At 47.6% G+C, this 13,868-nt stretch overlaps 2 gene segments (V, D, J or C); both read left to right on the plus strand.

Annotated features, from left to right (window-relative positions):
• Nucleotides 1–13,868, plus strand: part of LOC119524884 — a 609,666-nt gene that overhangs the window by 17,439 nt on the left and 578,359 nt on the right.
• LOC119524885 overlaps nt 5,163–13,868 on the plus strand; it is a 596,697-nt gene continuing 587,991 nt past the window's right edge. Inside the window, 2 exon segments of the V gene segment in view lie at nt 5,163–5,224; nt 5,343–5,664. Coding sequence covers nt 5,179–5,224; nt 5,343–5,664 — 368 coding nt within the window.

A 13,868-nucleotide genomic window follows, 5' to 3' on the forward strand; every position in this document is an offset into this window, starting at 1 on the left:
TGAATGTCCAGAGTCTTTTTAATTTGGCCAACAGTTTCTTTTATTTCCATAAGATCTTCTATTTTTTTATTTACTCTTGCAATGTCTTCTTTATGTTCTTCTAGGGTCTTCTTTATGTCACTTATATCCTGGGCCATGGTCTTCTTGATGTCCTTTAAATCCTTTGCCATGTTTTTGTTCCTCGATTGTAGTTCTTTGATTAATTTTGTGAGGTACTGTGCTTCTTCCGATATCTTGATTTGTGTGTTTGGAGTTGGATTCTCCATATCATCTGGTTTTATCATATGCATTAAAATTTTCTGTTGTTTTTGGCCTCTTGGCATTTGTTTTGCTTGATAGGGTTCTTTGAAGTTGTAACAAAAAAAAAGGATATTGATCTAATTTTTCAGAGACATGGTTTGGTGATGTACACTTTCTCTAACTAACTAGCAGATGGCATCTGTGAGTCACCTGTATCCCTCAAGTCAGTTCTCAACCTTGTCCCCACAGTGTGTGGGGAAATGATTCTTGTGGGTTCAGTTGGAGAACTCAGTTTGGGTATGTTGCCGGAGCCGTCTGCCCTGAATGTGCGGTGTGTGTACAGGTGGCCAGGGAGGAAGGGCAGTTTTAATGTTCAAATCCCCCAGGTTCCAGGAGATTCAAGGATGCCACAAGAGTCTAGGCCTTCATTTCAGTTCAGTCCCAGACCCTCTCTCTCACAGATCCACAAACCACTGGACTTGGCATAGCAACCCTGGGTTCTCTGAGTGGGTCCCCCCTCCCAGACATGATCCTCCAGGAGCTCAGCTGAGGAAATGCCATGCTACATCACCAGTGTGTGCCATCCCTCAAGGGAAGCCCTGTGCCACTGGGCCATGCAGTGGTGTGCTCTCAGCTCATTTCAGAATGCAGAATGTCTGAGGCTGTCTTTACTGCAAAGACTTGTGGGCTGAGAACAGCTGAGGTTTTCTCCACAGAGCGAGAAAGGGACAGAAAAACCCCCAGGTTCACCCATCAGCCAGAGATAGCACCAGATCCTCTAGGCTCCCTATCCTGAGACAGATATGTCCCCTGACTCTCCCAAGGTCAGTTGTCACCAAAAGCCTCTGTCTGCTTGTTGAGGATTCACTGTCTGTGTTGAACAGTTAATATTAAAACCTCATTTGGAGCTGGGCTAAGAGAGTGCACGTTGTGGCTTCCATGAGGGAGGGGCTCTCTGCTCTCAGCTCTCAGCTCTCAGTGCAGGTCCACAGTTGTTTTACTTGCAGATTTTATGCTGTGATCTCGGGCATTCCTCCCAATTCAGGTTGGTAGATGATGAGTGGACAGTCACATTTGTCTCCCCGCTGTTATTCCAGGTTATTTACTAGTTTTTTGGTCATTTATGAATTGTTCTGGGGGGGACTAAGTCTTCCACTCCTCTCTATGCCACCATCTTCCCAGAATCCTCTCTAAATTCTTGGACAGGATTTAGGGAAAGGAGTCTCTGGGATCACACAGAACCTGAGTTTCTCTTCTTGCCTCAGAGAACAAGAGTCTACTCTGGGCCTGCCAGAGCCTCCTGTTCAGAGGCCCATGTGGTGTCCCAACAGTTGCTTCCACCCAGGGCTCCCCCAAGAGGCACACAGTGTAGACCTGCCCATCAGCCTTCTCTAACCACAAGACCTTCAGTTCAGGGGAAATGGGACCAAGAGGAGTTGCACCCAATTTTCATGAGCAGAACCTCCTTTGGCAGGTCCAATAGAAAAGGAATAAGAGCAGTCCAGGTCCATTGGGGACTTCAGGGGCTGTGTCCACCATGGCCTGGACCCCTCTCCTCCTCCTGCTCCTGTCCCACTGAACAGGTAGGGACAGGCTGCAGACACCCAGGGAAGCCCACCAGCCTGCATCAGCCCCTCTCATTCAGACCTGTAGGAGCTTCACTCTGGTCACCCATGCATGTCTGTGTTTGCATGTTCCCTCTTTCAGCCTGAGCTGACCCATCTGTCCTCCCTCTCTGCATCTCCAGTATTCTCTGTGAGATTTTCCTGCACCCTCAGCAGTAGCTTCAGTGTTGGTGGCTACTACATTTACTGTTACCAGCAGAAGCCAGGATGCCCTCCCCAGTATCTCCTGTACTATGAAAGAGACTCAAGCATGCACCAGGGCTCTGGGGTCCCCAGGAACTTTTTTGGATCCAAAGATGCCTCTGCCAATGCAGGCCTTTTGCTCATCTCTGGACTGCAGCTGGAGGAGAAGGCTGAATATTACTCTCAGACCTGGCACAACAATGCTTGCCACAGTGACGCAGGCAGACAGGGAAGTGGGACAAAAACCCTGGACCCCATAGAGGTTGTCCTATGACCCTTGTATTATTGATGTTAAACATTTACTCTTATTTCTATAAAAAATTCCCCATTCAGAAATTTTCTTTCAGATTGTCACTACATACATATAAAGACTTAAGAAAGAGTCCTCACACCAACACAATCACATGATATATGGAATCTGAGAAATATTTCCTGCTAATTCTACATGGCCCTGATATTCAGTGAAATCATTTCCACTCTCTGAGGCGGGACCACCTTCCTGACCCAGAGATGCCAAGGCAGCCCCCCAGGGATGACACCTGCCACCCCCACAGGTCCACAGGATTGACCCCAGCACTAGGCCCTGGCCTGGGCCATAGGATTCTGGGAAATGTAAAACTAAGAATTAAAATTCAGTTGCAGTGGTGGTGATGGGAGGGAAACATAACAAACTGTAGCTGTGGGGACTGGAAATGGTGGGTTTTTCATCCACTAGCTGAGAGGATCTAATGACATCTGTGGACAATAATGAGGTTATACCTCAATTCTGAGTTAAAGGTTTTAGCAACTAGTAAAGGCTGTGGGATACAAAAGCTTATACCTTTTTAAATTCCAAATTACATAGGGCCACCCCTTATCAAACTCAGGCAGCATGTTATTTTTGAAATATAAGATCGTGTTAAAAAGAGAACTACAGTTTCCTTTTGTGATAAAGGAATTACACCTTAAATAAGTGCCTGTGGTAAAGTTTAATAGCTCAATTACCTTAATAACAACTTTTTGTTCACTTAACTGAGGGTGGTTTTGAAACAGGAAGAGGTTATTCACATCAAATTCATTCCTCCCCTTGTTTCTGAATATAGAAAATGAATGAAGATACTACTACATGCAAGTATTATTGTAAATTACCCAGAGTCTCAATTTGCTGTCTGCTGTCAATTGCAAGGCACATCCAGTTGGCCCTGCAGCTGGGAGCTGGGGACTGAAACTCTCCATGTCCCTCAGATCTGTCCTTTCCCACAGATCCCTGCTTCCCTGTTTGTTGCCATCCTGTCCTAGACTTGTCCCCTGTTCTCACCTCCATGAAGGGTTTGTGGATCACAGGCAGACAATTCCACTTCCCTTTACCAAGAAGTTTAATATCTGCCCAAATCCATAGAAGGTGAGGTGCCTGCCCTCATGGTGGTGACAAAGGCCCTGCCACAGACCATCTGTCAGGCCATGGTGCCAACCGCTTCCCCTCCTGTCCACTCCTCCACTCTTCCCCAAGCATTTTACATTGTTCTTTTTTATTCCTCTGAGAGCAGCATCTGCTGAGCCCAGCTCCAGGCCTGCCTGTCTCTTCTCCCCTGGGAGGTCCCTGACCCTCCATGAGCCTGAGATTCACTTTCCCTTTCTACAGTTCCCCCATAGAAGATGCTTCCTGGACCATGATCTCCTCTCACAGTGCCATCCCCTTTCATGGTGAGCATTTGTTTCATGTCTGATCCCTCTGCCAGGACAGGGAGCAGCCCTCACCTCATCACATTTGGGATGAGCATCAGATGTCACTCAGAGTAGAATGAGGGGATGTTGGTGACTGTGACTTGCTACTAAGAATGGACAAACCCCTGACATTTAGGCCTTTGGGGTCCAGGCTAAATGAAAGTTCTCCCTAAACACCATAAAGAGAGAGGCCTGGAAGCCAGAGAACCTCCTAGGATATCTATGGAAAGACTCTTATGGGTCTGGGCCTGTGGGAATCATTTGGAGAATTCAAGTCAGAGAAGACAATGGGTGTGGTGAGGCCTGATGATGTCTGCCCTTATGTGCCCAGGTATCAAACACCTCCACAAAAACTGTATGACATTAAAATATATACTTAGATTCCTATTCAACTTAAAACAACCATAGGAAAGTCCAGACAGAAAAAAATCTGTGTACAATAAGAACAAATTTTGTTACACCCAGGACAGAATCCTGACTTGAAAGATACAAAATAATGGTTCACAAAATACAACTCTTACTTAAGGAGATAAAGGCTGATTCATAAAATAGAGAACACTGTTACACTACTTGCTGGTAAATGTTTAGTGTAGTGGAGCTGTTAGTTTCTCCCGGATCACTAACATGAACTAAATTCCTATCAAAATTCTAAAAGCTTTGACTATCTTTGAGTGATTGTTGAATAGCCATTTGTTGAACTAGCCATTGAGAAAATTTTCTTCCTGGAAAACACCCCTCCCATGCAGCTTCCCTGAACAAAGCCTTCAAACCAGCACAGTTGACCCTTGTCTGATACCTAACATGGTGGCTAACATGCATTAGCTTTTTCCAGAATATTCTCTATTGGTGTTAACCCTTTACATGTAGTTTCTGTGCATGATTGCAACTCCAATAGCCTTTCTGGAAATGGAAAACTGTTTAGTAATCAAGCATAGTGTGTCAGAATTGCAAAAAGTAGGATTCAGTCCTTCAGTGTTTCACATAAACAGTGATTGGCCTGGTGAGTAGGAAATTCACAGCGAAGATCCCAGGCCTTTTGGCAATGGTGATGTCCTGTCCTGTGACCAGAAGGGGGCGCTGTGGGACTGCCCTGGGTTTCCTACACTGGGGCACAGTAAGGACCATTCACTCAATGAGGGGCTGGGCCCTGTGCTCACTGATGGGGACTCAGCAGCTGCATCCTCTCTGCCTGGCAGAGTCCCCTTAGCAAGGGCCTTTGTGTCATCTCAGCAGCTGCTTCCTGCCAGGGCTCTCCCAAGGGGCAAACCCAACCCTCATCCTCCTCATCAGGGCTCAGGGAGGGGCTGGGCAAGCAGTGGGTGGAAGCAAATTTGCATGAAGAGCCCCTCCCCTGGCAGAGGGTGGGAGAGAAAAGGAGGCTGAGGCAGCCCAGCTCCACTGTGGGCCACACAGGGCTGTGTCCACCATGGCCTGGACCCCTCTCCTCCTTGTGATCCTCTCTCACTGCACAGGTAGGGACAGGCTGCAGACACCCAGGGAAGCCCCCAGCCTGCATCAACCCCTCTCATTCAGACCTGTAGGAGCTTCACCCTGGGCCATGCCTGGTCACTCATGAGTGTCTGTTTGCAGGTTCCCTCTCCCAGCCTGTGGTGACCCAGCCGCCCTCCCTCTCTGCATCCCTGGGATCCTCTGTGAGACTCACCTGCACCCTCAGCAGTGGCTTCAGTGTTGGTGGCTACTACATAAACTGGTACCAGCAGAAGCCAGGGAGCCCTCCCCAGTATCTCCTGCACTACTACTCAGACTCAGACAAGTACCAGGGCTCTGGGGTCCCCAGCCGCTTCTCTGGATCCAAGGATGCCTCAGCCAATGCAGGAATTTTGCTCATCTCTGGGCTTCAGGCTGAAGATGAGGCTGACTATTACTGTTTTATCTGGAACAGCAATGCTGCTCACAGTGACACAGGCTGATGGGGAAGTGGGACAGAAACCCCAGTTGCTCAGGCTTTGAACCAAAACTCTTTTCTAGTATAGTAAATTTCATGCCCACCTATTATGCCTGGAAGTAGCTTCTGGCTTATGAGGGCTCTCCTCCAATTTCCCAATTGTCAGTCAGTGTTTTTGAGATCTCAGAAAACAAAAAGCAAAGAACACAATTCACAATATTGAAACTAATCCAGGTGACAAGTGTTTCAGAGAATCAAAGCCTGTGAGGATGGCTGGCCTTTATCTTTTGGAGGAAGACCCCTCTGTTTTCTGCAGCATTCTCTTTTGTTAGAGTCTCCTGGATGCTCAAGCACATGGACTGTCCCTCAACACATGGAGGCTTCACATTGGAAGTCATTGCAGAGTCTTCCCCTGTCCTCCCTGATGCCTGTGTTCAGGGCTGGCTGAGGCCCCTGTGTTCCCAGGCTGAGGCACTATGGTGTGAAGTGCAGGGTGAAGATGAAGGTCCTGGGGGAATCAGGTACAGAACTGGCCTGGCTCACTCACTTGTACCTACACCTTCAGGTGTAATGCCAATGAGGGGGTGTCAGGCATGTAGGGATTTTGGAGACTATGCCAGCAAACCTCTTGGAGGGATTGAAATGATGAAGGTGCTGGAGTCTCCATGTTTGCAGATCCTCAGCCTGCTCCAATGATTTTTAGTGGAGGAGGCCCCACTGATGGGACTTTCCTAGAGCTGATTCCCCTCAGTACCCATTAGAGCACCTGTGGCTGGGTTTTCCTGAAACTGCAGATACAGGCTTGTGTTCTCCTCTCCTCTCATTCCCAATTGAAGCTTTTGAGTAAATCTGTGCTTAGGGATGGGTCTGTGGAATATCATGGAGCAGACCCCCCCAGTGCTGCAAGAAGTAAGTCCATTCCATGAAGCTCCTGAGAAGGCCCCAGGGCCCCAGGTCACCATCTCCTGCACAGGAGATGCAAAACAGAGAAGGTTACCATGGAAACATATACCAAGGGCTCCCAGGCAGAGCCCTGAGTTTGTACCTAGTCCAGCAGGGATCATCCTTCAGGGATTTGGCCCAGTTCTCCATGTCTGGGCTTTGTCACTCTCCTTTCCCAGTCCTGGGATCCAGCCTGAGGTTGAGGCTGAGAATCACTTTCAACAGCTCTATATACCCTGATGCCACCAAGAGCTCCTGTCCCATGGGAAAGTGAGGTAAGGATCTGCCCTTATCTCTGCTGCCTGACCCATCACTGCCATGTCCTTCCCTGTGTCCCACACCATCTCAGGACTTGGCTTCTGCTGTCCCCCCTGCTACTAAACCTAGAGGGAATGACGCTGTCAACTCAGTTTATCTTTATGGGTCAAGTAAAATAATACCTCTCCTTACTGGTCTCCCAGTGCAAACAGGATCAGCTTGAGCAAAAAAATGTCCACCTCATTCTGGGTGAGGATGACAAGAGGGCAGAGTCCAGCACATGTAAACTGGGAGGCCCAGGTGTCCCTCTGCCCAGCCCCCCAGGTGTCCTCTGTTCTGGTCCAGGCTGTGTAGATCATTTCTTAGCTTGGAAACCTTAGGTAATCTGGGTTTCCATCTTCATCCTCAGATGACACCCTCCAGGATCTCCTATCCCTCCCATGTAGAGAATTCTCTGATGACCCATCATGTAGCACTGCATCTGCTCATGCCCTGGTCTATTTCTTTAGATTCATGCTATCTTTGCTATCATCAACCATTTCCAATACTCTTCTTGTATTTGAAACTTCTTGTGCTTCATGAATATCTGTCTCTCTATGAAGAAGATAAATGCTGAACACTTTTTATTAACATATATTTTTGAAATTTTTCATTAATATCATCAATGAAATTATATATCCATAGGACTAATCTTATTAACTGAAACCACTAGGAAAGTAATAAAATTCAGAGTATAATATTTCTTTTAAAAACTGAACAAATGCAGTTGAATAAATTTAAGTCCTTCCCCACCTGTGAAATATCCCAAATGTCCATGGTGGGTGGAAAATCTTGTAAAAATCATTCTTTATGTCTTTGATCTTGCCAGGGAACGAGGAATCCTGTTCAGATTAAAGCCATTATGTTGGCAGGGGGTGTGGAAGGTTTAAGGAGAAACTGTGACCCTGTCATCTAGTGGAGTGGGGGATGAGTGGGAGGAGGATGTGGTGCTGTGGGGAAAATCCCTAACTCCCATCTGGTGCTCTTTCTCCCTGGGACCATGTGTTTGGGACACCTGAAAGCTAATAGAAGGCTCACTGCTTTTAGTCCTGTTAGCATCATGGTGTGAGCATAAAATGGGGCCATGTTCTCTGCCAACTGCTCAAACTACTTTATTATTTGGGAACCAAGTGGACCACAGTAGGTACTTAATAAATATTTCTTTCACAAATAATTACAGACAATCTTGTATAAGTAAATGACAAATTTTCTCAAATTACAAATGGGTTTTTGTTTCTCTCCAACTTACCCCACAGTGAATGGATGTTCCTAAGGGTTCTTTCTAGGCCTTTGATTCATCCCATGTTCACAGTCCCCATCTGATGGTGCATCTCATTGCTAATGCAAGAAGCTCATGGAGAGCCCAGACCTCCCAGAGCTCAACTTTCATATCTCCACCTACTTCAATTCACTTTACCTACTTTTCTAAAAGGGAAGTACAAACCCTTACCACAGCTGCCTCTACAGCTTGTCTCTCCCAGAGGTAACATCAGGACCACCCAACTGATCTACAAGATGAGAAACCTCAGATTTACAATGGACTCCTCTCTCCCTGACCCAGAGGTCCAGTCAATAGTCAGCTGTGTAGGTTCTCTCTCCTCAACATCTTGAAAACCCATATTTTCCTTCTGACTTGCCATTCTAATGTCTTCCCTCAAATTCCCATGGGATTTATTAATCATGGGCTCTCATTGTCCTCTGATTCACACTTGGGACCACCAGTCCCTGCCTCCTCAGAGTCATTCTGATCTCAGTATATTTTGATTTTTGAAATCCTGTCCCCAATGCAGTATAACAACTAGCTTAAATACTAGGGAGACTAAAACATAAATTGATTGATTGGAGAGTAGTTACTTTTAAAGTATGAGTTTGGGAACATTACAAAATGCATTTATATGCTAAATCATATACTACTGAAGTAACATATTTAGAGTTTGTTTTAATTATTGAGTGAGGCTGTGGGGTGCCAGGGTACAGACTTGACTATGTTTAAAAAAGATGGGTCATATTTATGATGATTTAAGCTGAATAATGGTGGAAAGTGTCCATGGGCTATTCTCTATATTTTTTGTAACTTCAAAAATTTCCATAATAAAACATTTTTTTAAAAATAGTAGTTAAGCACAACATATCTGGGAATGAGATCATTCATATTTGGACAGAGAGTAAGGTGGTGAGAGGATGAAAGACTCTTGGCTTTCAGGTCCTGGGGCCATGCTGGGGTTTTGCCCTGTGACCATCAGGGGCTGCTGTGAGACTTCACTGGGGCCCAGTAAAGACCATTCACTCAAAGGGCCCTGGCCTGGGGCAGGTGGGCCCTGTGCTCACTGACGGACACACAGGAGCTCCATCCTCCTGATCCTGGCAGATTCCCCTGAGCAAGGACCTTTGTGTCATCTCAGCAGTTGCTTCCTCCCAGGCTCCCCCCAGGGGCAATCACAGCTTCGTCCTCCTCAGTCTACAGTGTGAGCTGAGCTCCAGCATCAGGGCTCAGGGAGGGGCTGGGCAGGCTGTGGGTTGGAGCAAATTTGCATGAAGAGCCCCTCCCCTGGCAGAGGGTGGGAGAGAAAAGGAGGCTGGGGCATCCCAGCTCCACTGCGGGCCACACAGGGCTGTGTCCACCATGGCCTGGACCCCTCTCCTCCTTGTGCTCCTCTCTCACTGCACAGGTAGGGACAGGTCTCAGAGATACAGGGCAGATCTCTCAGCCTGGGTCAGCCCAACCATCTCAGAACCCCAAGCAGCTTAGACCTAGTCCCTATCCCAGCACCCAGGCGTGTGATCTGTGTTTGCAGGTTCCCTCTCCCAGCTTTTGCTCAGTTGCCCTCCCTCTCTGCATCCCTGGGAGCATCTGTGAGACCCCCCTGCACCCTCAGCAGCAGCTTCAGTATTGGTGACTACTACATATCCTGGTACAAGAAGAAGCCAGGGAGCCCTCCCCAATATCTCCTGAAATTCTACCCAGCCTCAGAGAAGCACCAGGGCTCCAGGGTCCCCAGTCACTTCTCTGGCTCCAAGGATGCCTTGGCCAAGGCAGGATCTTTGCACATCCTGGACTCCAGCCTGAGGCTGAGGCTGACTGTTTCTGCCACACATGCTCAGACTGTGCTCCAGCCTCACAGGGAATTGAGACTAAAACCTCTACACAGCCATATCAGGTCAGCAGTGTTGCTTGTCTCTGAGACCCTGTGTTCTGGATGCCCCTGGTTCATGTTCCAGCTCCAGATCTGACTTAGCCCTGGTGTCCTCCCTGGAAAGAGGGATCATGACCTCACCATCTTCAGAGGCTGAGGGACGGTGAAATGAGGTTGTCGATTTGAACCCAGTAGTATTTACTGCTGTTATCATGATCACCCCTCTCCCAGGCTACTCTAGGACCAGATACTTGAGAAACGGTCTCCTTCTATTTGCCACTCACTCCTGCTCTTCCCCACCCCCACTCCCACTCTCAAGACTCACCCACCAATGGAGGGGGCTTGGCAGAATTTTTTTATTTGAAAATGCCTGATTTAAAAACTTGGTCTTGAGGAGAAACTAAGATGGTGGCTAGGTGAGACAGGGCAAAAAAACACCTCCATGAAAAACACTAGATAAAAACCAGAAAGTGACCCAGAATACTGGTTACAACAATGCACCAGCTGGACGAGCTCTGCTAGTATCACAGGGGCCATATACTTGGTGAAACCGGGAGTCTGCATTCTGAAATGAGTGAGTAAGCTGGCTGGAAGACCCGTAGTCGTGCGGTGTTGTGGGGAAGCCAGGGCTTGGCATTTGGAGACCGACTGGCTCTTTCTTTTAAAAAAAGGGGAGGGGGGAACCCAGGAGTGGCTGCAGTTGTGGGAGTGGGAACCATGCAGTAAAACACAGCAAGAGGGGGCTGGGCCGGCCTCTCGGTGTCTGGCCTGGAGGATAGTCTGCTGCAGATACCCCTTGGTAGGGGAACGGAGGGGAGAGCCAGAAGCTGAAAGAAACCTCACAGCTTGCAGCTGGCTCCCTGGAGGGCTGGATAAACTCCTGCCTGGGGCCGTGCCCACAGCCCAGAGCCCCGCCAGTTGTCCCAGAGCTGGGGAGGAGGAACTGTGTGAGGAGGGGGGTGTTCAGACAACCCATTCGGCCATCTTTGCATCAGGTGGAGAGCGAAGCTGCACGGCCCGGTGGCCCAGGGCTTCCCTTGAGGGATGGCATGCACTTGTGACATAGCACAGCATTCCCTTGGCAGAGCTCTTGGAGGATCGTGGCTGGGAGGGGGGACCCACTGGGAGAACCCAGAGACACTACACCAAGTCTGGTGGTTTGTGGGACAGCGCGAGAGAGGGTCTGGGGCTGAAATGAAATGAAGGCTAAGACTCTTGTGGCAGCCTTGAATTTCTGGGAACCTGGGGGATTTGAATATTAAAGCTGCCCTTCCTCTCTGGCCACCTGTACATACGCCCCACATTCAGGGTGGACGGCTCCAGCAACACACCCAATCTGAGTTCTCCAACTGAACCCCATGAGAATCATTTCCCCACACACCACAGGAACAAGGTTGAGAACTGACTTGAGGGGTATAGGTTACTCACAGACACCATCTGCTGGTTAGTTAGAGAAAGTGTACATCACCAAATGGTGTTTCTGAAAAATTAGATTGGTATCTTCTTTTTTACAACTTGAAAGAACCCTATCAAACAAAGCAAATGCCAAGAGGCCAAAAACAACAGAAAATCTTAATGCATATGATAAAACCAGATGATATGGAGAATCCAACTCCAAACACACAGATCAAGATATTAGAAGAGACTCAGTACTTGGCAGAATTAATCAAAGAACTACAACTGAGGAATGAAAACATGGCAAAGGATTTAAAGGACATCAAGAAGACCATGGCCCAGGATATAAACGACACAAAGAAGACCCTAGAAGAGCATAAAGAAGACATTGCAAGAGTAAATAAAAAAAAAAAATAGAAGATCTTATGGAAATAAAAGAAGGAATCTCCTCTCTTTGCCCAGCTGAGCTGCAAGCAATAGGCTAAAATGGTCATTTGGAAGCAGTGTTCTCTGCAAGTAGTGTTTATAGGATCAGAAACAAGGGGCAGTGGATGGGCCAGAGGCTTATTCTCACTTGGTGGATGGTGCAAAAGTATTGCAGGGGAGGCAGGAGCCTCAGTTAAGTTCTGCTAATGTCACCATTAACAAATAAGAGACCAAAGGTCACCCCATTTGGGGCTCCATGGCTGGGGACCACCAGGGCTGTCGAGGATGGAACTTGTCTTTAGCTCTTTCCTGAGAAATAGCCTTTTGGCTCACATTTAGGAGAAATAATGACTGCCTGTGTTTTCATTTTCAAAAGCAAGCACAGAGTCAACATCTCAGGCAAGAGCTTCTCTGTGAACAGGTCTTGAGTGGCCTGGGGAGGAGACAGTATATTCCAGGTGGGGCTCAGAGAGGGGTGTCCAGCAGAATCCCTGCAGCACCTGCTGTCCCTAAGACAGCTGGGCACAGTGGGCAGGGTGGAAGGTGGCTGGAAATTGCCCATATTTCTCCCTGAACAAAGACAAGTAGCCTAATTATTTTATCAGCTGCTTTCCAGAATAAGTCAGAGGGGAAAAAAAGCAAACAATATGCAAAATCTGCTGTCTTGTCTCCTTGGAAAGGCATTAAGAGTAAAATATGCAAAGCTCAGGAGAAGTGTTTACATTTTTCTCTATAAACAAAAGAGTGAAGTAATCATTTGCCAGCCACCATGCAGCCAAACATCAGAGAAAGATCATTAAAAGAGGGTGCATTACCAGGAACCAAAGCAGCACGAAAAGGATTTTTTTTAGAGCAGGCACCAAGAATATACTAAACCTGGCATTTAAAAACCCATCTCCTGAAGGGGCCTGCATTTGCCTTGAGAGTACTTGAAAGACTCAGCACACCACAAGGAACTGGACAAGGAAATGGAAAATGTGGGTACACAAAGGTGTGTATCCCCACTGTTTGCAGCCTAATGGTATCAGATGTGGCTGCCCCTCCCAGGGCATGCCTCCATGAACATGGCATGAAGCTAGACCAAATCCCAGATGAATGGATAAATGTATTTCCCCCAACTAGAAAATGCTGATGTCCTTTAAAGTCTAGATGATGTAGCTGAAATATACCTTTCTAAAGGCCAGGGCAAAGTGGTGGTGAACATATGATTCTAAAGACACAAACCATGAGCAAGGCTGAGCACCCAAAGAGAGGCCAAATTTCCACATGATGCTCACCTGTCTTCTTTATTTTTACTCTAAAAGGTGACGTTGAGATCCCCCACCACCAACCACAGCCAGAACCACCTGGAAAAAACATGGCAGGGGAGGGGTGGTGAAAAACCTATCCCCTTCTCTCTTAAAGTTTTACAACCATAGGTAGCTGAAGGACATAGTCGAACATGTAGAACCTTTCCAACTACTTTTACAATCAAAATACATCTCATTCAAGCTAGGTTGCACTCCTAATTATTCCGGAGGAAAAAAAAAAACAAGGCTGGAGGCACAAGATCACAGTATGTTGGTGACATTTTGTTTGAGTCATGATGACTTTTAACATGACTTTGACCAAACTAGCTAAGAGCTGTTCTTTGCATGCCAGGCCTGACTCCAACTCAACAGAGAACCCTCTGGAGCCTTCACCAGGAGGATTCTCCTGCACTGTGCAAGCCAGGCAGTGGGAGAAGTGGTAGGGAGATGCAGGCCAGCTTCCCACCCACCCCTCCACTCCAGGCACTCAGAGTCTTGCCTCTGTCCAGGGTATCCTAGGAACCCACCCTTGCCTGGGAGACCCTGAAGAAAGGAGTTTCATTCAGTTCTGAGGATTCACCTTCAAAACAACAGAGTTCACCATTTCATGGCAATGGCCACTCCCATGGGGCACCATGCTAGAGCTAAAAGTCAATGCCACCTTGAAGACCCTCCACCTTCAGGGCCTGGCCCCACCTGGCCGGGTAGGTCTTCTTTAGCCTGGCTC

The sequence above is a fragment of the Choloepus didactylus genome (genome assembly GCF_015220235.1).
Source record: "Choloepus didactylus isolate mChoDid1 chromosome 23 unlocalized genomic scaffold, mChoDid1.pri SUPER_23_unloc1, whole genome shotgun sequence".
Classification (NCBI taxonomy): Eukaryota; Metazoa; Chordata; class Mammalia; order Pilosa; family Megalonychidae; genus Choloepus; species Choloepus didactylus.